The sequence below is a fragment of the Tachypleus tridentatus genome, chromosome 9, assembly GCF_004210375.1.
Source record: "Tachypleus tridentatus isolate NWPU-2018 chromosome 9, ASM421037v1, whole genome shotgun sequence".
In the NCBI taxonomy this organism is placed as follows: domain Eukaryota; kingdom Metazoa; phylum Arthropoda; class Merostomata; order Xiphosura; family Limulidae; genus Tachypleus; species Tachypleus tridentatus.
The window spans coordinates 156,209,741-156,237,150 of NC_134833.1; the positions used below are offsets into that span (position 1 = coordinate 156,209,741).

At 31.8% G+C, this 27,410-nt stretch overlaps 1 protein-coding gene across 2 annotated transcripts in view; it reads right to left on the reverse strand.

The window, feature by feature from the left end:
* The window catches only part of shtd (anaphase promoting complex subunit 1), a 98,349-nt gene that overhangs the window by 46,481 nt on the left and 24,458 nt on the right, over window positions 1–27,410 (reverse strand). Inside the window, exons 9-22 of one of the 2 annotated variants that reach the window (XM_076458090.1) lie at window positions 23,730–23,912; window positions 23,098–23,196; window positions 22,520–22,676; window positions 21,833–21,994; window positions 15,757–15,882; window positions 15,047–15,107; window positions 14,464–14,729; window positions 11,555–11,746; window positions 10,741–10,811; window positions 8,418–8,509; window positions 5,049–5,197; window positions 3,214–3,292; window positions 1,037–1,123; window positions 451–573 (exon numbers count right to left, since the gene is read on the reverse strand). In XM_076458090.1, coding sequence (XP_076314205.1) covers window positions 451–573; window positions 1,037–1,123; window positions 3,214–3,292; window positions 5,049–5,197; window positions 8,418–8,509; window positions 10,741–10,811; window positions 11,555–11,746; window positions 14,464–14,729; window positions 15,047–15,107; window positions 15,757–15,882; window positions 21,833–21,994; window positions 22,520–22,676; window positions 23,098–23,196; window positions 23,730–23,912 — 1,847 coding nt within the window. Of the gene's footprint in view, window positions 1–450; window positions 601–1,036; window positions 1,124–3,213; window positions 3,293–5,048; window positions 5,198–8,417; window positions 8,510–10,740; window positions 10,812–11,554; window positions 11,747–14,463; window positions 14,730–15,046; window positions 15,108–15,756; window positions 15,883–21,832; window positions 21,995–22,519; window positions 22,677–23,097; window positions 23,197–23,729; window positions 23,913–27,410 lie in introns of both variants that reach the window. The other variant, XM_076458089.1, reaches the window with a different exon arrangement.

Here is a 27,410-nt window from a genome sequence, read left to right on the forward strand (position 1 = left end):
AGGTATTAATTAAACGTGTCACCTCTCACGTACCAGACAAGTGCTCTACCAACTGAGATAGAAAGATAACCTACTACTTCTAGCTAAAATGGTTCATTTTTATTAATCAAGTGAAACTACCTGAATACAAGAGTTCTGTTTAAGCACTTCAAAATCTTGCTCAGTACCTGAGGAACCATTCCACAACAAGAATAATAAGTAGATTGATATTTTACCATAAAACTATAAGGTTGCATGGCATGTGGAACTCAACACTTCACATAAACACTTTTTGGCACTTATCTCCTAAACCGTATAATTTAACATATCACACAACACAGACGTGCCAACTGAAAAATTACCTCCTGGTAGGTTGTATTTCACACATTATACAAACATGACTTTGAAGTCAATTCCTGGAATGTTGGACTTTGTTGAACTTCACAGAGATGAAGTTATTTTGAGGCTTACCTATTAAAATGTAGGATTCAATAGGGAGATCAGGAGGAGGATTCTTTCGACAACAGATGATCACATGTTGTATTGGAAGAGCAACAGCTGTTGGCAGAATGTTTATGTCTTGGCATGCCATACCTGAAGTAAGCAAATCAAAGGTACTACCTTTGAAATAAATTTCCATCTAATTAAAATAAAAAAAAACATCTTTGTGTTTCGAAAATCTAAAATTAATGCAAACTACTCAGTAGTTGACTCACAAGAAACAACAGTCTAATTCTGCAAACAGTTGTGCAAAGTTTAAATGAAATTCAAATAGACTTGTTTTGTACACTTTTGACTTAAAGGTATTCAAATTCAATTTTAATACAACTCTTATATCCATGATTAGTGGTTACACTGTTTATTAAATATTTCATGTATATATTTGTACTCGTGACAAGTTTCTCAAGTATCTGATTTGTATCATCAACAACAAAATTTGTTTGTTTTAAAAATAAATTTTAACTTGTTTCTAAATCTCAAAACAAACAGTAGCAGAATACATTTTAAAGTGAATAACTCAATTACAATAAATAAAAATCTCAGATAATGTACAAACCTAGTTCTTTCATAGTATGGATGATTTTCTGGGACATTGTCATGTTTCCAGTCAGAGAAATAACTTCTTCTTCCATAACCCGCTGTCCTGTGAAATAAGTTTATTCTTTTTAACCTATTTAATGTATAGTTCAAACCTCTTTACCTAAATAGTACTTATAAAAATCTCTCATAAATAATAACTCATATCATACATTTGAGGGTAATATTAAAATTTATGTATTTCAAAACATGGCATTAGAAGTATTTTCTTAAATGCACAATGAAATATTTTTTCCATTTCTCTGAATTATACTAGTTTATTGAAGTTAAAAATGGGTTTATTCACCTAAAAAATATTACTTTAATAAACTCCAGTGTAGCTAAAATGTAAGTCATGCAAAACTTATGTAACCTTTGAAAAATGTGGCAGGTTTTTAGTAAACATGACAAGTTTCTTCCACATGAAAAATCTACTATAATCTGTAACATGAAACAACAGTTTATCCCAAATTTACTTGAAACCCATCACATTTGTTTATACTTAAATTTTATTGTTTCATTGCCTTTAGACCTGTGTTTAACTAACAATCCTGCCACAAAAGTTGCAAATTATTCAACAAAACATAGCTTAAGAATGTATTACTATTTTTAATTATCTTACCAAATCTAACCTTAACTTACATTTATAAGTTTCAACGTTTTACACTTTGATTACATTTATAATAATAATAAATAAAGACTAAACATGAAAAACAAGTGTGCTATTAACCTTTGACCTCTTTTTTTTGACTGTCAATGAAACTTGAGGCTACTTTTTTACACTAAACATGAAAAAGAAGACTATGGTATTTACCTTTGACCTCTTTTTTTTTTGACTCAATGAAACTTGAAGCTACTTTTTTATACTAATACATTAAATTTTTGCTTAAATAAATAATGTACCTGGGAACACAGAATAATGACAAAGCAAACAATGTCATTTAACTGTCATAATTTATTTGCCTTTCTAACTATGCAATTAGAGCTTCTAAAAGTTTAGCTAAGCTTGTCAGTGTAACTATGGCTAAAAAAAAGGAAAAAAGTCCAAACTAGAGACAAACTAGACAATACTCTGTACAGAAAACAAAGTAGTATAATACACCAATTAATAAGTTAAGGCTTTGGTTATAAATAGTGTAGTACAACACACCAGAGAGAATTATTAGCCAGTTGCAAAAAAGAGGATGTGACAAGTGGGTTTGATTCTTCAGTTTAAGGCTCAATAAACAAACAATACTGAAGGGTATAGTAAAAGTTACACTTTGTAATATCTATATTATAATGATATGTGAAAAACATTTAGGTCCAAAAAGTTTTGATAAAACTGAAATAGAAACCCTTATAATCAGTGATGTTGAGAAAACCCACTTGTAGAGAAATATATACATAAAAACGGCTCGTTTGGGTTGAGAAAATTTTTTACGTAGAGGAGTGAACAACGTTTTGACCTTCATCGGTCATCGTCAGGTTCACTCCTCACTCCTCTACGTAAAAGATTTTCTCAACCCAAATGAGCCGTTTTTACATATATAGAAACCCTTATAACCCAAGCATTTCTATTTCAGTTATATTATAATGAGTAATTTATAGTAAATTTCTTATTCCTCAGAGGACTGGTACATAAATTACAAAAGAGGGAAGACCTACAGGACAAAGGTCAAAAGTCTTAACCTAGGGAAGATTGAGGATTTTAAAAAATATTTCCTTAAATAAGTTAAGACCTTAAAACTTATATAATATTAAAATTTTATTTATTAACTACATTTTGATATCAAGCTTATTTGTATTCACTCATACAGAAGTACTTTAAATTTTAAATGTAACTGTCAAAAAAGATCGTGACAAGCACACACTGACCCACCTGCAGCTAAGGGTTAATTAACATGCAAGTTAAAATAACAATTAAAAAACTGATAAAAAGCAGACAACCTTAATACACTATAGCTTTACTGCAGTAATTAACATCAATCCTTTAAGTTGAGCCTTTTGAGCATGCATTTTGAAGAAAATGGAGATACAATGAAGTTACTTCTACTGATTTGTTAGTATCTACACTAAACTAGCAATATTTGTATTTTACATTTACTACCTTCAATATTTCTTAAAGCTAAGACTATAACTATGTTAGAAATTAAATAACATTAGCTTAGTCCATACCAGGAGCTGAAACTTTTTGCAAGTTTCTACCCATATGGGAGTCAGATCTTCCAGTTCTTTCAGATAATATTGAATACAACTGAAAAAAAAAACAAAAAACATCACCACCAAAAAACATTCTCATAAACAAATGACATTTTTATCCTATGTTAATGGTCAGCTCGTAATATTAGTTCTGGAACGTAGTCGAGGGGTGGCAGCACAATTGATAGGGTTCAAGCCCCATATTTGTCTGGTTGTTTTTGGTGTTTGACAGTGTCAGTTTAACAGAAAACAACAGTATGCCACAAATAGAATGTTGTGTTCCTTTGTGCAAATATCGTGGGCACAGATTTCCATCTAATACGAGTAAGGAAAGATAGCTGATCCTAAGAACAAGTTTCATGTGTAGGAGCCTGGATCAAGCTGTATCGTGTGCCATGATCACTTCGTACTAACGGATTACTACAGCAAAACATCTTTTGGTAAATATCATTTCAGTATTTTAAAACAACAACAAAAAAAATGACACCCATAACTTCCCCTAACTACCTCAACCACCACAGGGGCCAATGAACACACACTTACACATACCTACACACAAACACACCACCTGCCACCATCACTAATCAGTTTTTTTTTTGCTTCTAGAGCCTTTATGATTTCATATGAACCCAATATTGTCAATATTTAAAAGTATGACAAGTTACACATCATAACATGTACAAGTGGATTTTAGTGATAGATATTTTTTATAAATAATTCTCTTACAAATTATAAGCCTTGAGCAAAACGTTTGTGACCAAATGCAGTTCCAAGTGTGTTTCCATGGACGGCTTCACAGACATCAGAGGGCAGCTCGCCAAACAAAACACCTGAATTGGACTGCAACAGTGATGTCAAGTCAGAATTCACCAGGATGTTCATATTCAATCCAGTAATGCATGGAGTGCGAGGTATAATAATTTCAATGCTGTGCACACTATGATATCTTTTTTGTGACATACAATTTCTGCTCAATATGATATATCTTTGTAACTTATAACTAAGTAAGCATAACCTGTCCCTGGCATGCTACAATGATTTAATCATTTTCGTAATTAAAATACTCATCTATGACATATCCCTAGCCTTAGTAAGTATAAAAATCAAAAAATGTCACAAGCTCACAATCACCATAAAACTGACATTGTTTTGTTTCACCATGCACCTACTCTACACTTGTTTTTATAGGCCTAGATGACATTAAAATCAATGACAAGGCCTATATTATCACCCATTTAAAAGTTCATGATTCACTTGAGAAAAAGAAAATTTGTCATAATACACAAATACAACACACACAATGCATTTATATATTAGTTATTTCATGTTCCTAAATATGTTATACACAACATATAAGGACCAAACGTTATGTATTTACCCCATAATAGTCCGCATCCAGAGAAGGCAAAGGACCCTGATGATTGTGTTGCCACCATGCAAATGCAGAAATGTGCCAGTTACGAGCTTCCCATTTAAACAGTACAAACAAGTACAAAAATGTATATATTCATATTCCATTCCATTTCTGACTTCCAGTTTAAGTACAGACACTACTGTAGAGCTTTATGGTTAGTCTTCTTTCCAAAGCTTTAGCTATTACTGTTACTTACTTAATATTCATTACTTAACTACTAAAGTCTCACATAAAAATCTACGTTGCTTACATCAAACTTCACTACAAAAAAAACAGAGAATTCTTTTCCATTACTTTGGTACCACTAAAGACAAAATAATGTTATTCAAGTTAAAAATGAAACATTAATTCTTAAAAACACTTTTCCATTAAGTTACAAACACATAGCATAATTCACCAGAACAATTCTATAGATCTCCTGAGTAACGTAAGGGATATAGGGGAACGGTTGAACACGCTTCAAAGTCAAGGAAGATTGTAACCAACTGAAAATGACAGGAGGGTGAAGGACAAAGTAAGATGGGAACTGAATTCGCTGATAGTCATCTGCAATCAAAACGGAAAAATCACTGTTAAGCCTTTCACCAAAATAGTTAATAATATTAAGATAACAGTGTTTAGAGACAACAAAAGAGACCTACTGGTCCAACTCAGCTATTATATTTTCTAAACAATTGATGACTGTAAAATATAATTAACAATATGAAAGAACAATGTCCTGTCATTCGACACATTAAGATATTGATGGAATATTAGAAATTACTGAAGGTGTTTTAATTCTTCATGTGTGTCTCTGGCATAAAAACTGAATGGAAATAAACTTAGATATCTAATTAGAGTTGTGTCAACTACAATAAGAAATAATTTAGTGAACATTTAATTAAAAATAACATCATGAACCCATTTTTGTAGTTACTTAAAGACAAAGGTTAAGTAAAAATTAGTTATTCAAAGACAAAAGGTTATGTAAAAATTAGTTATTCAAAGACAAAAGATTATGTAAAAATTAGTTATTTAAAGACAAAGGTTATGTAAAAATTAGTTATTTAAAGACAAAGGTTATGTAAAAATTAGTTATTCAAAGACAAAAGGTTATGTAAAAATTAGTTATTCAAAGACAAAAGGTTATGTAAAAATTAGTTATTAAAGACAAAGGTTATGTAAAAATTAGTTATTCAAAGACAAAAGGTTATGTAAAAATTAGTTATTCAAAGACAAAGGTTATGTAAAAATTAGTTATTCAAAGACAAAAGGTTATGTAAAAATTAGTTATTCAAAGACAAAAGATTATGTAAAAATTAGTTATTTAAAGACAAAGGTTATGTAAAAATTAGTTATTCAAAGACAAAGGTTATGTAAAAATTAGTTATTCGAAGACAAAGGTTATGTAAAAATTAGTTATTCAAAGACAAAAGGTTATGTAAAAATTAGTTATTCAAAGACAAAGGTTATGTAAAAATTAGTTATTCAAAGAATAAGGTTAAGTAAAAATTAGTTATTCAAAGACAAAAGGTTAAGTAAAAATTAGTTATTTAAAGACAAAGGTTATGTAAAACTTAGTTATTCAAAGACAAAGATTATGTAAAACTTAGTTATTCAAAGACAAAGGATATGTAAAACTTAGTTATTCAGAGAATAAGGTTAAGTAAAAATTAGTTATTTAAAGACAAAGGTTGTTCGTTTGGCCAGTAATGGCCATGTCTCGCGTACAAGAATCACTAAACAACGTCTCAACATGGAGCAACAAGTGGAGGGTCGTGTTAAATCCGACAAAAACACAAGCAATCACCTTCTACAGAAAACTAAAGAAGCAAAGAAAAATCTAGAAAAATAAATCTATCACTTGGAAACACAACCATCAACATGAGCAAAACATCACATTCCTTGGCGTCACTTTTCGACACAAAACTAACATGGAAAAAACACATAAACAATATACACTCATCAATAAGAAAAGGATTTCATATCTAAAGACTATAACTGGTAAACAATCAAAATGCACGAACACCATTATACAAATATACAAGGCTTACATCCGTCCACTAATAGAGTACGGATGTCAAGTAACATACAACATGTCAAACAACACACTCCAAAAAATCCAAGTGCAACAAAACAAAATATTAAAATCCATTCAGTTTACCATCTTTTACACCAACAAATTATCTACACCAAATTAGTAATTTACCAACTATAAGAGATAGAATAACAGAACTTTCTATGAAATATTATCGAAAAGCAGAAAACAGAAACAAACTAACGCATCACTACACAAATTATCAAGTGCACCAACAAAATACATATCACCATACAACATATTTCAAGAATCACAATCCACTCAACAAAGAGTTTAAATACATAAAACTATGTTATTAACATGAATTCCTTTTTTTTCAGGTACAGGGCACACGACAGGCAAAACTTTCGGCCTGTCGTGTGAAAGTGGTTTTCTCGGGTACTCCGTTTCCCCACATCAAAATCTTCAGGCATTGGATTTCTAGATCCCAGCCCAGGCAACCTTTTGCCAGACCCAGAATCGGACGTTTGATTTGATCTGAACTTGAATGAATTACATTCATGTTCACATCTACCAACTTTTCTTTTGAGACGGGTCCGACCTTTCCTTCTTTCCACTGCTACCTTTGCCTCCACCCAAAAGACCATTTAGTGAGACATTCCTCACCCAAAAAGTCAAGAATAATAACGATAATTAATTTATTAAAATAATAATAATAAAAAAAAAAAACCCACCACTTAATCCTAATAACAATCCACGAAGGGGACGAAGAGGAACTACAAAGTTCTGAACACCCCAGTTGGAGAGAGAACTCTTGGTTCTCTCTCTCTAAACTGAACCCCTGCCACGTTAGTTTAGTTTAGTTTAGTTTAGTTAGTTTACTGTACTCGCTAACCCTCTCTTAGTGTTCCCACTTATTTTCATAGAATGAAATTTTTATAGCTGTCAGACAGATATTACTGCTACCTTCTTAATTTTAAATAGATCTGAACTACTAAAGTACAACAAAAATATCTACATTGCTCATATCAGGTTTTAACTACAATCATTTATTCACATGTACATGAACACTTGGTAACCAATATCTTGAGAAACCACAAATTACTCTTCAAATCCCACAATTCATTCTGTATTAGCAAAAATAAGTACTTTTTTTTTATTTCAAGCATATTTGATCACTGGCCTTAGTTATTTTCAAAACTGAACTTGACTAGTAATTGTTCAGACCACATTATATTAGGTTGGCAATGAAAAGCTACACTAATATAATCACTAAGAGAAAAAAAAATTGTTTGACACACAAAACAGGAATCATTGTATTTTGGAGGGTTTATAGTTTCTTAGTAAACATAAATGCATACTTTAGGATGGGTAGAAAAATTATAAAAAATGTATAAATGTTCCTATTACAGGTAAGCCTTCTCAGACATGCACAAAAGTTTCTGAAAACTGGAACATTCTTTCTGTTTTTCTTTATGAATTGTACTAAATAAATGTTATAAAATGAAAAGCTATTAATTTTAAAACATTTCTGCTTAAATAAAGTGTTTTGTTACTCTTACTTCAATTATGAAATGCACATGAAGGATGAAAACATAAAGATATTTTCCACTACAGATAGGGTTACAGAGGATATCAAGTTAATTCATATTTTTTATAAATAATTATGACCATGTCTAGATGCTGTTGATCCTATAAAGCTCTCTTTCTTTTAAACTGTTATGAAACATCCTTTAATATCTTTCTTACTTTCTGCCAACTGTACAGAGAATTTTGTTGAGGTTATAAGCTGTGGAAAATCTCTCCAGTAATGGTCTAAATACAAGGGTAGACGAAGATCCCTGAAACAAAAACATCGTACAATATAATGGTATATTCTACATTCTCCTTCAAAAATTAAGATATCCTATAGCCCACATGCTCAAGTTATTCTAAGTTAACATTTTCTTAAACTGAAAATGTAATTCTGACTGTTACTTACCTCTTTTCACCCAAAGTCATCTTTATCCTGGTTTGCCCTCTAATTATTACTGAAACAAAGTTTCACTAACACTGCACTAGTCATTTCAAAATGTGCTGATCATGTGATTACCATCCACCAAACATACTGCACCATCTATACCAGCACAGCTAGCTCCCTCTACTATTCTAGCAGAATTTTCACTTTTAAAAATTAGAAACACTGAGAAATCACTAGAGAGGAAAAATAGGAAGTGAATGAGTAGAGATAAGTACCTACCGGAAATAAGATTTCAGTGTAAGGAAATGTTAATTTCTGAAACAGTACCACCCTGTTCCCACCCAAAGCCAGAATCTCATGTTGCAAAGGTGGAAAGACTAGTAAAGATGTGTCAGTATTAAATCAAACTGAAAGTAACCACCAGTAAAGAACAATGTTACCATAATAAGACATGATGGCACACTTGTGGGATATAGCACTATTTTACCATAATAAGACATGAAGGCACACTTGTGGGATATAGCACTATTTCCAGAATACACATGCCCTTCATCTAGTAACGAACCCAGTACGTCATACAGGGTGGAACACAATAGGCAGATATCACAAGAGAGAGATGTTCAGTACTGTTCTATGATGTGAAACAGTAGCAAGGACAAACATGTAATGTCTAGTATGTAGTTGACAACATGCCCAAATAAGTATGCACCAAAGGTTGAGTCTTGGGGCTCACCAGAACATAACAGTTGCTGTCCCACTGGGTAAAACGTCCAGCAGAAATGCTTTGTCTAGGATATTATGAGCAACAAGAACAATCCTCCCTCTTAAAAAACATTTAAAAAAATCCAGAGGAAATGCCTTAAATAAATAGTTTGATAAAAAATTGTCAGATAATTTAGAATCAACCTCTGTATATGGCTAGGGCTAATGACTGTAAATTGTATATGAAGAGGTAAAGTGTGATATCCCTGGGCAAAAACATCCAGTGGAAGCACCTTGCATAAGTTTGTAAGATAAACAGATACAGTCTACCTAGGCAAAAAAAAACACCCAAATATTATTTTACTGTTTGTTTATTTTGTTTCTTTGTGCTGTGACTACATTCTCATCTCATGCCACAAGAGCTCTGCATATCTAGTCTTAATCACGTCATGCGACACAAATTCTGCATGCCTAACCTTGCACTTCCAACAGTATCCTATTTTCCAGAGTAATGATACTACCACTACCACCTATTAGAAAAAACATGAAGGTCATGCTACATTAAAACAGCATGATAGCTTGTGCACATCCAGAGAGGTTGCATGTTTTGTTTTACTTGATTTTGTTATTTGCTACCTCACAAGCAATGAAAATGGGAAAGATCTTATGATGCCATTATAAAATAAAGAAAGATTGTCAGCTGGACTTCTTTGAACAGAGACAGTAAACGCATTTCATGTTTTATACACACACACACACATTCTGGAGGTATTTTACATTGATCATTTATTAGTTCACAAGCTAATTCAAAACCCACTGCACTTCACTGGGTCAAGGTATTTATATGTACACATATAATTAAATATAGCTGTATTTTGGTAAATATATATCCACATACATTATACTCACATTCATAAGTTACACAAGTACAAGCAAATGATAATAATGTATCATATTAAATTAGAAGTTGTTTTATTAACCTTGTCTAAGCACATGGACCCTTTTCCCTAGTTGAAACATAAACTACAAGTATACTTACAAATTAAAACTTTTTCCTAGTTGAAACAAACTACAAGTATACTTACAAATTAAAACTTTTCCCTCTCTAGCTGTTAAGGATTATATTTTTAAGTGGAAGGAAACACTTGTCTAAGTTTTCATGTATTAACTTCACACCAGATTCAGTATCCATTAAGTGCTTAATTCTAAACATTGGTCAAAGGTGTATCATAATATGGATTTAATATATGGTTCAAGAAGTAGCATTTAAACTTATGACGTTTAGTAGATTTTCATAGCTGTGAAATTTTATGTTTATTCCTACAAAATGCCAACTATATTTTTGCAGTGTAAATATCTGCCCATGTATTACAACTGTTTACAAATTTTCACTACTGTTTAGATACTTACATAGATAACTGGTACAATAAACCAGCAAGTTTAGGAATGAAATCCCACTGAAGACTGTTCAGTTTACAATCCTGCAGAAAAAAAAAAAATTAAAACTTCTCATTTGCAAAAGTACAAATGTGTTTTATTACTATAACAACTATCCTACAATGTAAATTTCCATTGAAACATTACTTAATTTAATACCATAACAACTATTTACAAAGTAAGTTTCCATTGAAACATTAGTACCATAACAACTATCTACAATGTAACAGTTTCTATCTAAACAATACTTACTTTAGTACCATAACAACTGCCTACAATGTAACAGTTTCTACTGAAACATTAGTGCCACAACAACTATCTACAATGTAACAGTTTCTACTGGAACATTATTTTATTACTATAACTACTATCTGAAAATGTAAGAGCTTCCATTGGAACATTATTAGTATAACTACACCCTACAATATGACAGTTTTCACTGGAATATTACTTTAGTACTATAACAACTATCCTACAATGCAACAGTTTCTATTAGAATATTACTCACTGACAGTGGAAAAAAAAATTTCTCAACCCAAATGAGCCGTTTTTACATGTATATTTTTCTCTACAAGTGGGTTTTCTCAACATCACTGATGTAACACCTTTTTATTATTCTATGTCTAGATCATTCCTTTATTATGCTTATAAATTAGTAACTTAATTAAGAGACTGGAATTTAAAAGGAATATCTTACAAAGGTTTCTTGTTATTCCTCAATCTTTAGAATGCCCAATTGAACTAATTTTCCAGAATAAAAAAAACAAACAAACAGTCATGTCCATACCTCATACAAAAGATGCAAGCCATACAAAACAACAGGTAAGTATGGGAAGAGTAGACCACTGTTACTAAGAGGATAATTTACTTCCACATCACCCACACAGGTATCTTGTTCAGTTGAGTTTGTAAAACTTAGAACTTCCCGTTGACCTCGACATCCCTGATGGTGAGCTGATAGAATGAGAGAATTCCAATCCTGTAAGTGAAAAATGAAACCTCTTAATATTTCTTCATCTAGTTTCTAGAAACGTTAAAGATCCTTAACAGTCATTGAAGTTTTAAACTGTTGACAAATAAAAAAGATATTAAGACAAAGAAGATATCATATAAAACAACATCTTTTAGTCGCAAAACAATACGTGATTTTATCCCTCATCTTTCACATGAGTTCAACTCTCTGGTTCATAGCACATTTAACCAAAAACCACATTGTTTCTTTTACTTTTCCTTGCTTTTTTAACCAAGTGCATTGACATTATGCCACCTACAATATTACAATAACATAGCTGTAATTGTACCATTTGTCTCAATTCTTCATGACCGGAAGTTACAAATTACAATTAATCACATCAATTTTTTTATTTGAAATGTAGTGACCTATACTGTCATACTAAAATATTGCCAATATACCAAAAAAAAAGTTTAGTTTCTGTAATGAACACTAATTTATACACATGTTTGTACAGCAGATCACTCTTATCTTAAGGCATGCAAGTACAACATACACCTAGTCAGCCAGATGCAGTCCATAAGGTGATTTTATTTGCCCCTCAATGAGTGCTTAAAACATAATTGAATCTGGCCCATGAGCTGCCCACAAACTTAATTTTTCTATATTATTATTTTACTCAGTCTAACATTAATTAACCTATGTTTCATCTTTTTTATATTTTCGTTAATTTTACTATAAAAAAGAAAGAAAACACATGAAAAACAAGAAAGAAAACATCTTTGGGACGAATTGGACCGACATCTGCGACAACCTCAACCGCAGACTCTACCTCAGCTTGCAGCAGCTTTGCAGGCTGAGTGGACAGCCATTCCACAGGATGTGATTCGTCATCTCATCGCTTCCATGGGCAGGAGATGCCAAGCAGTTATTGATGTTCACGGGGGGCATACTTGTTATTGACGTTAAACTTCACCTAGTGAGCGTGGACTTCGCCTTTGCAGTCTTTGGATGTTCAGCAGTGAATGTGCAAAGTTTCACACATGTCATACAGAACTACCCGGAATAAACTTGTTAACAATTTGTCTCAAATTTTGCCTTTTGTGTTTCTTTTTTTTGAAGAGTATATAACAGACAGTTTTTCTCTAGAATATAATACAATCCATTGTTCAAATGTTCTTGTTTGTTCTTAAGAAAATCTTATGAAAAAAGGGGCTATCATGAAAGGATGGAAGATTTTTTGAGCTACAAGACTTAACACTCAAATTACAGACTCCTTTTCATACCATTCACCACTGTGTAAACATAAATTAACCTGAGTTTCCATAAGATAACTTTTAATGTTTTGTGCATTTTCAAGAAATCTCGTAAGCTTTCAGTATACATAACAATTCTTTTGTACACTAAAAATCAGGTTTTTAAATTGAGAAATTTTGTTAAAGATTTGTCTGTGAATGTATGAATTCAGAGGTTTAACTGCTCCAAGTACATGTGATTTTAATGCTAAGATTAGAAATGCTTTTCTTCATCTGAAAATTTTTAAATCACATTTCTGTAACATAAAATTCCTCCTACCTAAATATAAACGCTTAGTTTTCAGTAAAACCTTATCTGTTATTTTCTCCATCTTAACTCTATATGGACTTGTATGTTTCACTTTGTAACAATTACAAAAAATACTAAATAGATCATAATCATAAATCATGTCCTATAACTATTATTATCTGACAGGCTTTCTAACTAGGAAAAGAGTTACTTAAAATATCCTGCTCAATATGAAACTTTTGAAAGTGAAGACAAAACTGACATTCAGAAAACAATGTGATATTGTGTGTCAATCAATAGATTGAAACATTGCCCTCCTATTAGTTACAAATGATATAGTATAAACCATCAGAAAGAAATATTGGCAATTTACGATAACAAATAAAGGATGTGACAAGTGGACGTGGAAAATAAAGGATGTGACAAGTAGACGTGGAAAATAAATATAATTTCCTAGATTATGAGTCTGTGAACAAACAAGGTTGAAGGCTATAAAAAAAAACTGACTTTGTTTATATTTTAATGAGTAATTCTCATTAAATTCTATACTTCTCAGACATGTGACAAATAAATCAAAGAAAATTGGAGACTCAAAGAACAAATGTTCACATCTCATAAAAGGGAAGATCGAGAATTTCTATTTTCTTATCAAATTAAGTACTTAAAGCTTATATAAGATTAAAATTATATTTATTAACTACATTTTGATGGCAATTTGATTCATAAATATTGATAACAAAGTAGTTTAACTAAATTTTGAAAGTAATTCTATAAAAGATCATGACATGCACACTCTGATCAACCCATAATTGGAGAATTATGAAAAAATAAAAATGAAAATTTATGGACACATAAAGCTAGTAGTAATTTAATCTTTAGATTGTACTTAACAAAAATAAAACAATGCACAACATCGTACGATCAGTTAAATGCTTACATCATCCAATAATCACACAATACTCTAACTGATAAAACTGTTTCATGTGAGTGTGTGATATAACCTACAAAAGATATATCGTTCAGTCCATATGAAAAGACATTTTATTGTCAGTTGTGGATTACTGTTTTGAACGTGCAGCAGTGCACTTACTTTGTAGAAACATTTTAGTGTCACTTTAATCTGAATTTTAAATACATTAACTCATTCTGCTAAAAATACAACTCTTATAAAGTAAGTGCAAAAAAAATGAATAGCTTACTTGACCAGAGCCTTGATTGGAAGTTTTGAGTTTTTTTACAGCAACTGGAGAAAATGACAGGTCCTTGTCCATGAGTCCTCCAACATGAAGGTGTTCTGTATTGTATCCTAACATCCCAAGTAGACAAGTAAGGAAAGACTGCAGTTCAAAGTAGGCACTGATGTCACATGGTCCAGGAGCATTCCGAATGGTGTACCACTTTGAAAACACTTGTAATGACACATCCCGAGGAAGAACGTTCCTAAGAACTTGCAGACACTTGGAGACTATTATAAAACACAAAGCATCACATAAAAACAAAGGAACCAACTGCCTGCATTTCCTAAATGTAATGAACTATAAAAATGTTATTACATTTTCCTACACTTGGGTGAAAATTAAAGCAGGATCACATGCTATTGCACTGTGAATAATTTTTCTTTAGGTAATAAGTTAGCCATACATTATTATTTTTTACCCATTTTTATTCTTTTACCACTAGCAACAAATAAACAACATTAATATTACCCTTCCATAGTAAAAGCATGATTATCACTTGTAGATATTATATATTAAATAATGGAAAATTTAACACTCATCTTACCAATAGAGGACATGGATACACGTGGAAGAGAGACACGATAGAGAGTTCCACTTGCTGTTTCCTATTAATCCCAAAAACATACACACAAAAGAAAAAGACTTAGATATTTTCAAAAATTTTAAATGCTATCAACAGAAATGATATGTTTACAGAATGTTTCTAATCCTAGTGATATTCAGGTGACCTTTGCATCAAAATTTAATTACTTTTAAGTTTCACTAACTTAATTAATGGAGTAAAAGAAGCAGTTGATATCTTGAAAAAGTATTTCACTATTATAATAAAGTTGGTCTTAAAAGTTAATTAATTGCAACTTTTGGTTCCCTACAATACCAGAAGTTGTGCATCTTGACTAATGGTTGTATATTATATATACAACAACCTGTTCAGTTATGCTTACACTCTTGTTTCTAGATGTAATTTTCCCATTCTATTTAACAATTAATTTTACTCTTCCATTTTTTCTTGTTATACAAATTATTCCTTAAAAACAATTTAACAAATTTCAGCATTTGTATCTTACAATTACTAAAGTGACTCTTTTCTCCACAAAATCCATAACCTTGAAGAAATTAAAAGATTGTTACCATTGTAACCCCTTTCTCTTCATCATCTCTTAACCCTAAAGATCTGATTATAGCTATCAAGGTTATTCTATTCTATAGAACTTTCTTAACTTTCAAGAAGTGATTACAGTAAAACACTGTTACCAAGGTAACCCTGTTCTCCACAGCATCCCTTAACCCTGTAATTACTCCAATGTATCTCTGATTACTATCCTCGACTGCTGACATTTCCTCACTGAACTGAGTGAGAACTGGTGACAACAACTGCACCTGAAAAAGATATAATAGCCAGCCAATGGTGTCTATTATTACCATACATTCCCAAAATCTGAGGAGTAATAAACTTTAAAAAAATAACTAAACCATCTTCTTGTAATATTCTTGTCTCAGAAAATCGTGTTATTCAAAGTTTCAACTACATTGCATTTTATACTATGAATAGTGATTTGTTAATATTTACTGAAAACAAAGAATACATACACACACAGTTTTATATGAGTGTTCAGAGTTTGGTCTGGTCTTTATCAAAATCAAATTTTGTTACATTTTACTTTTGTTGACAGCAAAACCCAGTATTTGGCAATCTCATTTGTGCCAACAAAAGTTTGATTCTAACATTTCATTAGAAGTTACAGCATGGCATTCGTTTACTGTACAGGTACAATCACAGTTAGTTACATCTGCTTACACGTGCTTTATACGTATCTGTTTTGAAAACTGGTGACAGAATTTGGAGCTCAGCAATTTTTCTTGCTCCAACTTTCTGTGACTTTCTTCATCCCAAACTCTAAACTTCTAGTTCAGTTGAAGAGTTGGCAACTGTTTCGTGAAGCATTATTATGGTAAATTCTAAACACACACACAAAATAAAATATTATTCAATTCTTATAAATGATTATAAAAATAATTATGAGGCACATATACATTAGTTAGAAAGCCAGTTAAGTTATAATAGTTACATGAAATTGTCAGTTTTGTGTATATCATTTTATGTTTTTAACTGCATACTTGAAATAAAAATTAGTTAATGTCCTAGTTTCATTACTACAAAGAAAAAAAAAAAGGTTTACTTTTATCAACAGCCCAACAGCAAGACACAAGAGGTTTACTTATAAATATTACGTTTCTTGTTTCATGTACATTCTTCATTTATTACTATAAAAGTAATGATTGATTGATTGATTTTGTGTTTTATGGCACAAAGCAGCTAGGCTATCTGAGCCAAATGTCTGGTAAAAAGGTAAAAATAAAGTAAATGTAGTAAAATACAGAAAAGGAAATGAAGGTAAAACAAAACATCATTTAAAAACAGAAAAAGCATAAAACCAATGTTGACACCTAGTTTACAATGTTAAGAGAGAAAGCAGAGTAAAAGAAGTTGGAAAAGACTTCCTGCAGCAGAATGGTAATGATCATAACCCACCAGGAAGACTAACAGGCAAGTACCAGAACCACAGTCAGTCACCTAAAGTTGGTCTTTCCAGTCCTGGTTCTGGGTTATGTGTCATTATGGCCAGTACCAAAGGGTAAAGTAATAAAAGTTTAAAAGACATGCAGCAAAATTGGAACAACAACTCGCTAGGACGACTAACAGGTAGTTCAAACAGCAGCGTTAGTCACCTGAAGTTGGCCTTTCCAGTCCTGATGTTGAGTTATTTAGTGTTCTGGCCATTTTACAATGTCAAATTGAACTAGAGAGAATGAAACTGTGAAAAGGGAACCACAATTAAAAAGGTGTAATGAATAAATATCAAACACTTAAATGACTTTGAAAAGATTAATGGCCATTAAAAACTAACACTTTATAAAGGTGGACAGAGTCACCATCACCAATAACACTGTCCAGTGTTACAGATAAACCCTAGGAAAAAACATGTTTAAAATATTGCCGTCGTTAAGAATCGTAACGATGGCAAGAAAGTAAAATGTGGCTGATAGTGATTTGAGTGTTACACAAACTACACACTGGTGCATCAGTTCCAGATAAAAGAAAATAAATGGAAGCTAGGCGGCCAAAGTCCAATATAGGGTTTTATTTGAAAAAGCTTGTTGTCGAAGTTGCTTACCCAAGTGGACTGCCAGCTGCCATGGAGCCGGCGTTGAATACAAGACCATGGCTGATAGTGATTTGAGTGTTACACAAACTACACACTGGTGCATCAGTTCCAGATAAAAGAAAACGATGGAATCTGCAATGTTATCCAAGGACAGACCCAAGTCATCCAATTGGGCCTGGATGCAAAGGGTAAAAGTAATGAGAATTTAAAAATTAGTTACACATGATCAAATAGCAATAAAAGAACAAAATTATATAGAAATAGTTTAGGATAATTTGTTGTTATAGCCTGCAGTCATCACAAAGACAATAAAGGGTAATTGAGATTAATTTTGTGTTTCTTCATGACGAGAAACCCACTTGAAATAAAAATGTATCTCGGAAAACCTGAAGATGACCTAGGTAGGTCAAAATGTTGTTTTCTCCTTATCAATAAAAGCGTTAATACCCATACTAGCCATTCTGAGATACATTTTTAATTTCATATTTATTTTTCAATAGGTTACAAGATCAGTCAACCCAATGGAGTCCATATAAAATAAGGGCAGAGAAAACATCCCATAAAATATAAAGTTTAAATGAAAATCAAAAACATTTTATGTTCATAGAACATTTAGAAGTCGTGCATATGAAATTTGGAAAGATTAAGATAAAAGTATTTTTAACACGAACATCAACCTGTACTCGGACTTTAATACAAACTCCATGTATTCAAACTGTAATGGATTTACTGTTATACATTTATTTTAATATCTGAGTTTGTTTTAGTTTAACATATATTTAGAAATAGAAATACATGAAATTTATATTGTTAATATGTGTTCAAAAGTCCCACTTGTTCTCAATCTGTAGAAGATTTTTGTGTATAAGAATCAATAATATATATTTTACATTGTTGCCTATTGAGCTTTCAAGAACTTCCTTCTAAATTCAAATCTTAATTCAATTTATATTTATCAGTGTTAACAAGATATTGTCCTGTATGATTATTAAGGTTTGTTTGAATAACCCTCCTTCCAACTACTAGAATTATATAACAAAAGTACAGTGGAACCCCTCTAATCAGGACAGTTTGTCTCAGTCCTGAAGGTGGAAGCTTTAGAGGGGTTCCACTGTAAATTGCTTAAACAAGCCAATATCGAAGCTGAAAGAAAAAGTAAACAACTCAAACAAGCCTGTATCAAAGTAAACAACTCAAACAAGCCTGTATCAAAGTAAACAACTCAAACAAGTCTGTATCAAAGCCAAAAAGGAAATGAAAATTCAATTCAATTCTGGTCAACGCAGGCAAAATGACAATTCTGAATTCAATTGACATATTATAGTACCACCATTTAATAAAAATGAAGTTGATAAATATTTCCAACAATTTGAGAACCATGGAATAGCCCACTGATTAATGGTCATTATTATTATTACAGTGTTTTAACTGGTAAAGCACAAGAAGCTTGCTGCTCTCTTTCTAGAACATTGTAAGGATTATGACAAAGCAGTTGTTATCAAAGCATAAAAGTTCATATCAGAGGCTTTTAACAAGCAAGATAGTTAAACTTACATGGAATTCGCCCAAGAAAAATGAAGTTTACTTAGATCAATGGCATAATTCTACACGTATTGGCAACAGTTTGGACAAATTAATACAATTATGTCAAACAAGTGACAACCTCAAAACTTACTGGGATGAAAAAAAAATTGAAACACTACAAGAAGCAGTTGCTCTTTCTAAAGATTACACTAACACATAAAACCACTTTTTATAAAAATAAATTCTTTCAAACTCAGCAAAAACCTGTACCTGTTTAATCCACTGATGTTGATGATTCTTCTAAAAATTCCAGCTTTTCTAGTTTAAAATCTTATTACAGACATGATAAAACTTCCTCAGAATCATCAAGGTCTATCTGCAATTTCTGTAGAAAAATCTGTTCATGTTATCTACGACTGTCAGTACTTGAAAAAAAATAAAGAAAAGGACGAAATACCCTCGTGTCCATATATGAATGTAATTTCACCAGATCACTTAGTATTGTTGATTTGGCCTCTGATAAAATGGATGATATAGTAAGGAAATTATTTTGATCTTTTGTGTCTTTGGCACTGCTAATCCCATATCCACATGAATTTTAAGTCATGGTATTGGGGTGGCCCAAAGATTATTGTAAGAAGGTATGCTGCCTTTAAATTTGGTTTCTACTACTGAGTCTGTTACAACTCAGGGTGAATTGGTTAATGTTCCTGTTCTTGACATTCATTTAACATCAGACCAAGTTTAGGAATCAGTTTTGGATGAGAAAAGACCTACTCTGTCAATTAAAAGAGTATTATGATTGTTAGGAAACAAATTAGCTGAGGGAAAAGACATTGCTGAACCCAAAATAGTTAGCAAGCCTATCACTATTTCATCTATGGATGTTGTTATTAAGGAGAATACAGACGTATTTCCCTCATGTCCAGTGAATCAATCTCAGGCTAAGAAATGAAATCATAAAGTGGTGATAGATACCTGTTCAAAGGACATTATAGATTTGTCTAAGATATTTTTGGATCCAACAGGGATCTTATGGATAACTGTCCTACTGACAATTCTTTGGTGAGTGACAATAATGAATGTGAGGGATCTGGTTCACCTGGTGTAGTTCTGTTTGCAAAAAGGATACTGATCACCAAACAAGAAAAGGATCCATAGTTCTCTTTCACTATTTAAATATGCACTCTCAAAAATGAACTGGAGAAAGTTCCAAATGGTTACTTTTTCAAAAAGCTACCAAATTTACCAGCTTCAGAGGAATAGGTTGTAGTTTATCAAACTGTTGTTCCAAAAGTGTATTGTTCTGAAATATTGAAAGTTTCCCCATGAGCTTTCCATGGGAGATTATTTAGGTGTCAACAAGACATGTAAACAAAATTATGGAACATTTCTTTTAGCCAAAAATCAAACAAGATGTTTCTCAGTTTTGTAAAACTTCTCACACCTGTCAACTGGGTGGAAAACTTAACCATAAAATTCCCACTGCTCCTTTGAAATCCATCCATTTTCAAAAAACCCTTCAGTCACCTGATTATTGATTGTGTTAAGTGCTTTCACGAGTTATGCAAATTTATGATCATAAAGTTATCTGTATTGATTTTGTTATGTAGTTATAATTCTTTGACAGTGTATTGTTATCAATGTATATATCTTAGTTAAAAATTGTCTAATCCCAATTTTTAATTCTATGAGGAGGGAAGTATAAAGGATATACTGTTATACATTTATTTTAATATCTATATTTGTTTCAGTTTAATATATATCTAAAAATGCATGTAATATATATCTGTAGATGGTACTCATGTGTAGGAATCAACAATATATGTTTTACACTGTACCTAATGCACCTTTGAGAACTTTGCCTAAAGATTATAAATCGATATGTGAAGAGACAGTATAACATTCCTGGGCTACTACAGTCAGTATATTATAAATCGTGAACCATTCTACTTCAGCAAATTAACTTTGAACATTAGTATTTCTTCAAAGACATTACATTGTATAACTTCAACTGTGAGAAACTTACATGAGACTAAACAAAAACAGAATTAGCTAGCATTCTAAACAAGTGTACATGCGTATCAACGTAGAATTACTTCACTCTCCACGATTGATAAAAGACTCATGATTATCTGTAAGTCTATAAAACTTTTGCATATAAATTATTTATAATAACTGTTATTATAAATTGTTTTGTTGTTTGTATATTAAAATATAGAAAGAAAATTGTGTGTATCAATCTTGTTGGCAAATATCATAAATTTGACTGATATTCAATTTTCTAAATAAAAATTCAAATTTACAGTTGTTTGAAATCATAATGTGTAATGTACTTAACATAATAAACCAGAGACTCATCCAAGATAAATTATAATACATAACAAATAAAAAACCTTTATATTTGGTATTTAGTAAAAATACCAAATTGAAGAAAAAAATTTATTTGTGTGCAAGATAGTAATGTTTAATAAAAGCTTCCCAAATTTTCTAAAGATACACCTAGCACATTAAAATGATTACCTGGTGGTTACAAGGTCAGTCAAAATTACCAAGCCCATGTTGAGAGAGTTCAATAGCATTTTGCCATTTTATGTAAATTATTATAAGTGTTATATAAACATATGAAGAGAAATAACCTCTGCATCAAAGTGAGCATCCATTGCACTTGGTGGTCTACTAGAAGTCACAAGACTGCTTCTCCTGGGAGTACTTGGAATACCAGAGCTTCGACGACTTCCTCCTCCACCAAGCAACATGCTGAGGGGTCCTGGGATGCTGGGAATGTGAACCTTACAAATCTTGACAAAAAATTAATTTATTAGCATATCCCCAAACAAATACTTTGTTTGTTGAGAACAGTGATTAAAATGATATTCTACAATTAGTTTCAAATTTAGTTAGAAATTAAATTATATCCAAGTGACTCAAATTTGTTTAATAATCCTACAATTTTCTTTTACAAATAAACCAAAGGATTTGATCACCTTTTGAGACCAAAAGCAAGAAGTCGATCATTTTTTAAGACCTAACAACAACAACAAACAGGTCACCTTTCGAGACACAATATCATCCTTCATGAAGAAAATATCAGATACTATTACAGATATTTCTGGTTAGTTATCTATATATGTTATAGATTAAGCATCTGTTTATATGAACTTATATGTCCAGATACAGCAGTTCAGGCTTTAGATTTTCTAAGGCTTGCTACCTAATGCCACTTTCAAAATATTTAATTACAAACATGATAATTTGATAGTATTTAGAAGTATCTTACTTGTACATTATATTCATACAGATTCAAAAATATACAATGTTTTCACCTTGTGAATTCCTGTATATAAGGTCAGGCTATTGCTAACATCTAATGTTAACATCATTTTCAAGGATGATAGGTTTTCAGCATCTTGAGCTAAGATAGTCTTTGTTGAACCAAATATGAGTTGAGAACGATCATTGCTTTCTTCAAACTTTATCAGCCTTGTCATAGAAAAACAAAACAATAAATGATTATACATACACTATAATACCAACAAGAATCTGCTCCATTATATCACACACGTAATAAACTACTGCACACATATCACATGTTACATTGCTTATATGAACAAGTTATTACACAAAAATACAAAACATGTGATACTACATCATACAAACAAATAAAAATAAGTTCATAATGATTCAAATAAATATTAAATCCCAGTTTAACTTTTTCTTACACACAAAACATAACAATAACTATTAATTATATCACACAGAATGATAAAGTTTTCCTTCACATTAAACAGTGATGACAGATTTATTTATGTAAAATGTATTTATTATACATTGTGCACTTGTACTCTTTTTATTTATTCATCACCTCACTCGAAAATTAATATTATGATTTCTGTATTCTAACCTCAGCTGGTTCATATCTGAAAGTTTAAGACACAAAAAGCATTGACCAGTAACGTCTGTTGTGAAGAACACCTTTGAAGCTTTCCTTCCTGATCGACAACTAAAAAAACAAAAACAAAAAAACACACAGTGTGTGTCTTGGTCAATTAACAAATCACAATTTTACAGATATTTCTGAACTTGTTACCAAATTCCTCATTAGATCAACACCTTTCAAATTTTACAGATACATCTTATTTGTTACTTTACGTCTTATCTTACAAGATGAAAACATTTCAAAATTAAATTTAAAGTAATAATCAGAAATGTTTGTTTTCATATATTCCTTAAACAAGTTAATAAAATCCTTAATATATATAAATATACATTTGCTCATGAATTCTTACACTATGATCATAGTTTACATCTATTAGTTCATAATATTTGAATTTTGATGATAAACAATAACATATTCATGTTTAACAGTCAAATACATACATCAAATCATTTCATAAGTCATTATCACTACATTCATCCTTGTTCTACTTCTTTACAACTTACATGGTTTTCATGTAAGTATCACCAAAGTTTAAAATGTAAAATTCAATAGGTTAGCCTTATTGGGCTTCCTTACTTCCACATAATGTTATTTACCTCTCTGGCTCAGACCAGACATGTTCCAAGCAAATGTCTGGAGCCAAAGGCTCAATCAGTTCATGTAGGCTTTCATTATGTACAAAGGATCTGGGAGTGGCCTGTGTCCAATAAGATCGGCCAGGAGGTGTAAAGGTAAACCTCCGAGGTGAAGTTCCTGTAACTAGTGGAGACTGGGATCGACTAAGTAAAGAAACAGTATTAGAAAATAAGTCTAGTTTTAAAAAAATGTGTTACCCTCTACATTCAAGTAAAAATTCCTCAAGGATAACTAAACACTTTATCATGTTAGTAATGGTGTAGGTGTAACTGATAATTGTTTACCAATACAAAAAGAAAGAATACATTTGTTTTTCTTCACATGTTCTTATTTAATGGAGATTTCTTATAAGCTTGTCTACTGGTTAAACCATAATGTGCCTACTTAAAGGTCTAATGAATCTACTGAGCATTAATCTTCACCACACAGACAATTTCAACAAATTATTAATAAATTTAATACGTATTAAAGCTTCAAACAAAAAAAATTTAATTTGACACGACCCACTACACGAAGATACCAAGTTTACAGATACTCATTTCTCTCCGACAATTATCATGACAGGTTTCACATTGCACTCCATACCGATAACCATAATGACAAATAATGGGCAAACAACAAATAGAACAATGTTAGTCTTTCCATTCTGTTGTACAAGACAAATGATACTAGTTTTACTACACTGTTTAACACTACAAATGATACTAGTTTTACTACACTGTTTAACACTACAAATGATACTAGTTTTACTACACTACAGTTTACACTGCAAATGGTACTAGCCTTACCACACTGTTTAACACTACAAATGATACTAGTTTTACTACACTATAGTTTACACTACAAATGGTATTAGCCTTATCACACTGTTTAACACTACAAATGATACTAGTTTTACTACACTATAGTTTACACTACAAATGGTACTAGCCTTACCACACTGTTTAACACTACAAATGATACTAGTTTTACTACACTATAGTTTACACTACAAATGGTATTAGCCTTATCACACTGTTTAACACTACAAATGATACTAGTTGGACTACACTACTGCACAAACTATAACCAATATTAGTCTTACCACACTGTAAATTCAGCTGCTCACGTGAGTAACTCTATAACTATTACACTAATTGAAAGTGATAAAAATGATTCTTTATAAACAATGTGCTTCTTCAATACAAACTTACAGCTCTGGCACCTCCATATTTTCATGAATTCTCAGTTCAAAAATAAACTAATGGATTGTCAAGTCTTTACTTACAGACAGCAAGAGTATGTGAGTGACATTTACACCTTATGAACAATTAACTTCAATCTGAAATAATTCTCTTTGACATGAGATTTCTAATACAGAAAATTCAATTTTATGAAAGTTTGAAAGTTAACATTTTCTTACACTGAAAATGTATTTCCAATAGGCACTTACTCACACTAAACGATCTCAATCTTCTCACTGCACAATAAGCATCATTAGTAAATTTTTACCCTCATGTGATAACTCTCTGCCAATAGTACTGTGCCACTTATATTGGCACAACTACCTCGTTCTGCTATTCCCGCTCAATCCTTACATTCTCAGTTGGCACAGCACTGTTTTAAATATGTTTTTTGTGCACATGGCTACCATTTATGAATGTGTTTCTTTGTCATTCACTAGCTTCAACAATGTTCTTTTTTGCATTAGTTTTTTTGTTACTGAATTACAACAGATCTTAGTACGAGTTTGCTAGCGAGGGTTGGAAGTATGTTAGAGGAGGTAAGAACCTATTGGTAATACATTTTCAGTGTAAGAAAACATTAATTTCTAATATGATCTTACCTCCACTCACACTAATCCTACACTGAAAAGGTAGAAGGACTGGTTTAGGCACACAACAATGAAAGCAAGTAGAATGAGACTACCTAGAATGAACGGGTTTGCTCCAGAATGAAAACAAAGTACATTATAAACACAATTATCTTTCTACATTCACAACCTCAACTGAACAAAGTTCCCATGACTCATCCACAGCATTATGAGGTTGGGGATAAAAAATAAAATAAATTGTAAGACAATGTAATATACTGCAACATTAACATAGTGGCTAGGGTATGTGGACCATGATTAAATATATATATATATATATACTCATCAATCCCAACCATAGCTAAACAGTGTCATTCATCAAACAACCTGAATTACAAAGAAAAAGTTAGCTTTGGGGCCAAAACTAGACAAACTCTTTAAATGACCTAAGAATCAAGAAACATGTCAAACAAAACTCAGCATTACAAGGTAATGCACTGCCTCAACTCAACTATAAGTATGATGAATGATCTATAATCTGTACTGTGGCAGAAATCCTAAATCCCTCAACCCTAAATTCAGAAAAGAAACATCCTGTTTCAAAATTATGAGAATAACAAAAAACAACCCCTCAACCATAAAAAAGTGTACATACATCCTGTAACGAACATTATTAGGCAAATTAAGTTCCCCAAACCCAACTGCAGAAGTAAAGAAAGAATATCCTGCAACCAGAATTACCAAAAAGATGGGTCTCTACTGCACACAATCATGGGAACAGAGAAGTATCATCAGAAGCCTGGTATTACAAGGAAGATTCCGTGTAGGCTGGGCCTACTTTAACCTTTTCCTTCTCTTTTGTCCATCTGGGATAAAGCATACAGGAGAAATAGAAAAAGGAAACCAGCTTTGTCTCTTCTCATTGAGTGGATAATCTTGAGTGTACATGGTAAATTAAATTCGCAAAACTAACCTAGAAGGAAGCCTCCATGGTTCACCACCCCAGTGACTGAAAACTGGTAAAAACTCCAGGAAAAAAAAGGTGGAATAAATGTGGTGAGGGTATACAAAGGAACATCACATTGAAGAAAGTGCAATGAGTCTTTATGATTCCTCATTTTGAAAAACAAACTGACCCCAGTTTATTCAATGAAAGGATCAGCAGAAAACCCCTTCTGCTTCACTCATGAAGTTCACAGAGTGAAACTTACCAATATTTACAAATGTGTTTATGTACAACATTGAGTATGTTACCAGTGGTTCTGCAGAAACACTCCCTACAGTGAATGTTATAGCACAATCAGTAAATAGTGTGGGTCTAAAAATAACACAGCTGACCAGGCAACACCTGTCACAAAATGGGATTTCTAGAGAAATGGTTAAAATTAGGGTTCCTGAAAATAAAAACAAATGCCATGAGAGGGAGACAATAACTAACAGAGGAAGTTACAGTCAGATCATGCACATAATGGACAACAAAGGTTATGAGATTAGTCCCCATTCTCTTCTGGATGATCTCCTACAATGGACAGCAAAGGCAAGAAACCAAATATATTGTGATATAACAAATATTATAGGTAGAAACATTGTGCAAATAGTGATTTTCCATGGATAAGTCTAAATCCACCAACCTAAAGACTTGATAAACCCAACCAATTAACACAACAGAGGACAGATCACAAGAAATGAATTCCAGTGAAGAAAAGTCGGGAACTTGAACAACAAACACAGGCAGGATATCTCGCATACACCCATAAGGAGTAAACAAGACAAAGAATACTGATCAGGATTGGAAAGGGAGTACCAAAGGGGATGGAAATTAAAGAAGTGAATATGAAAGCCAAACAAC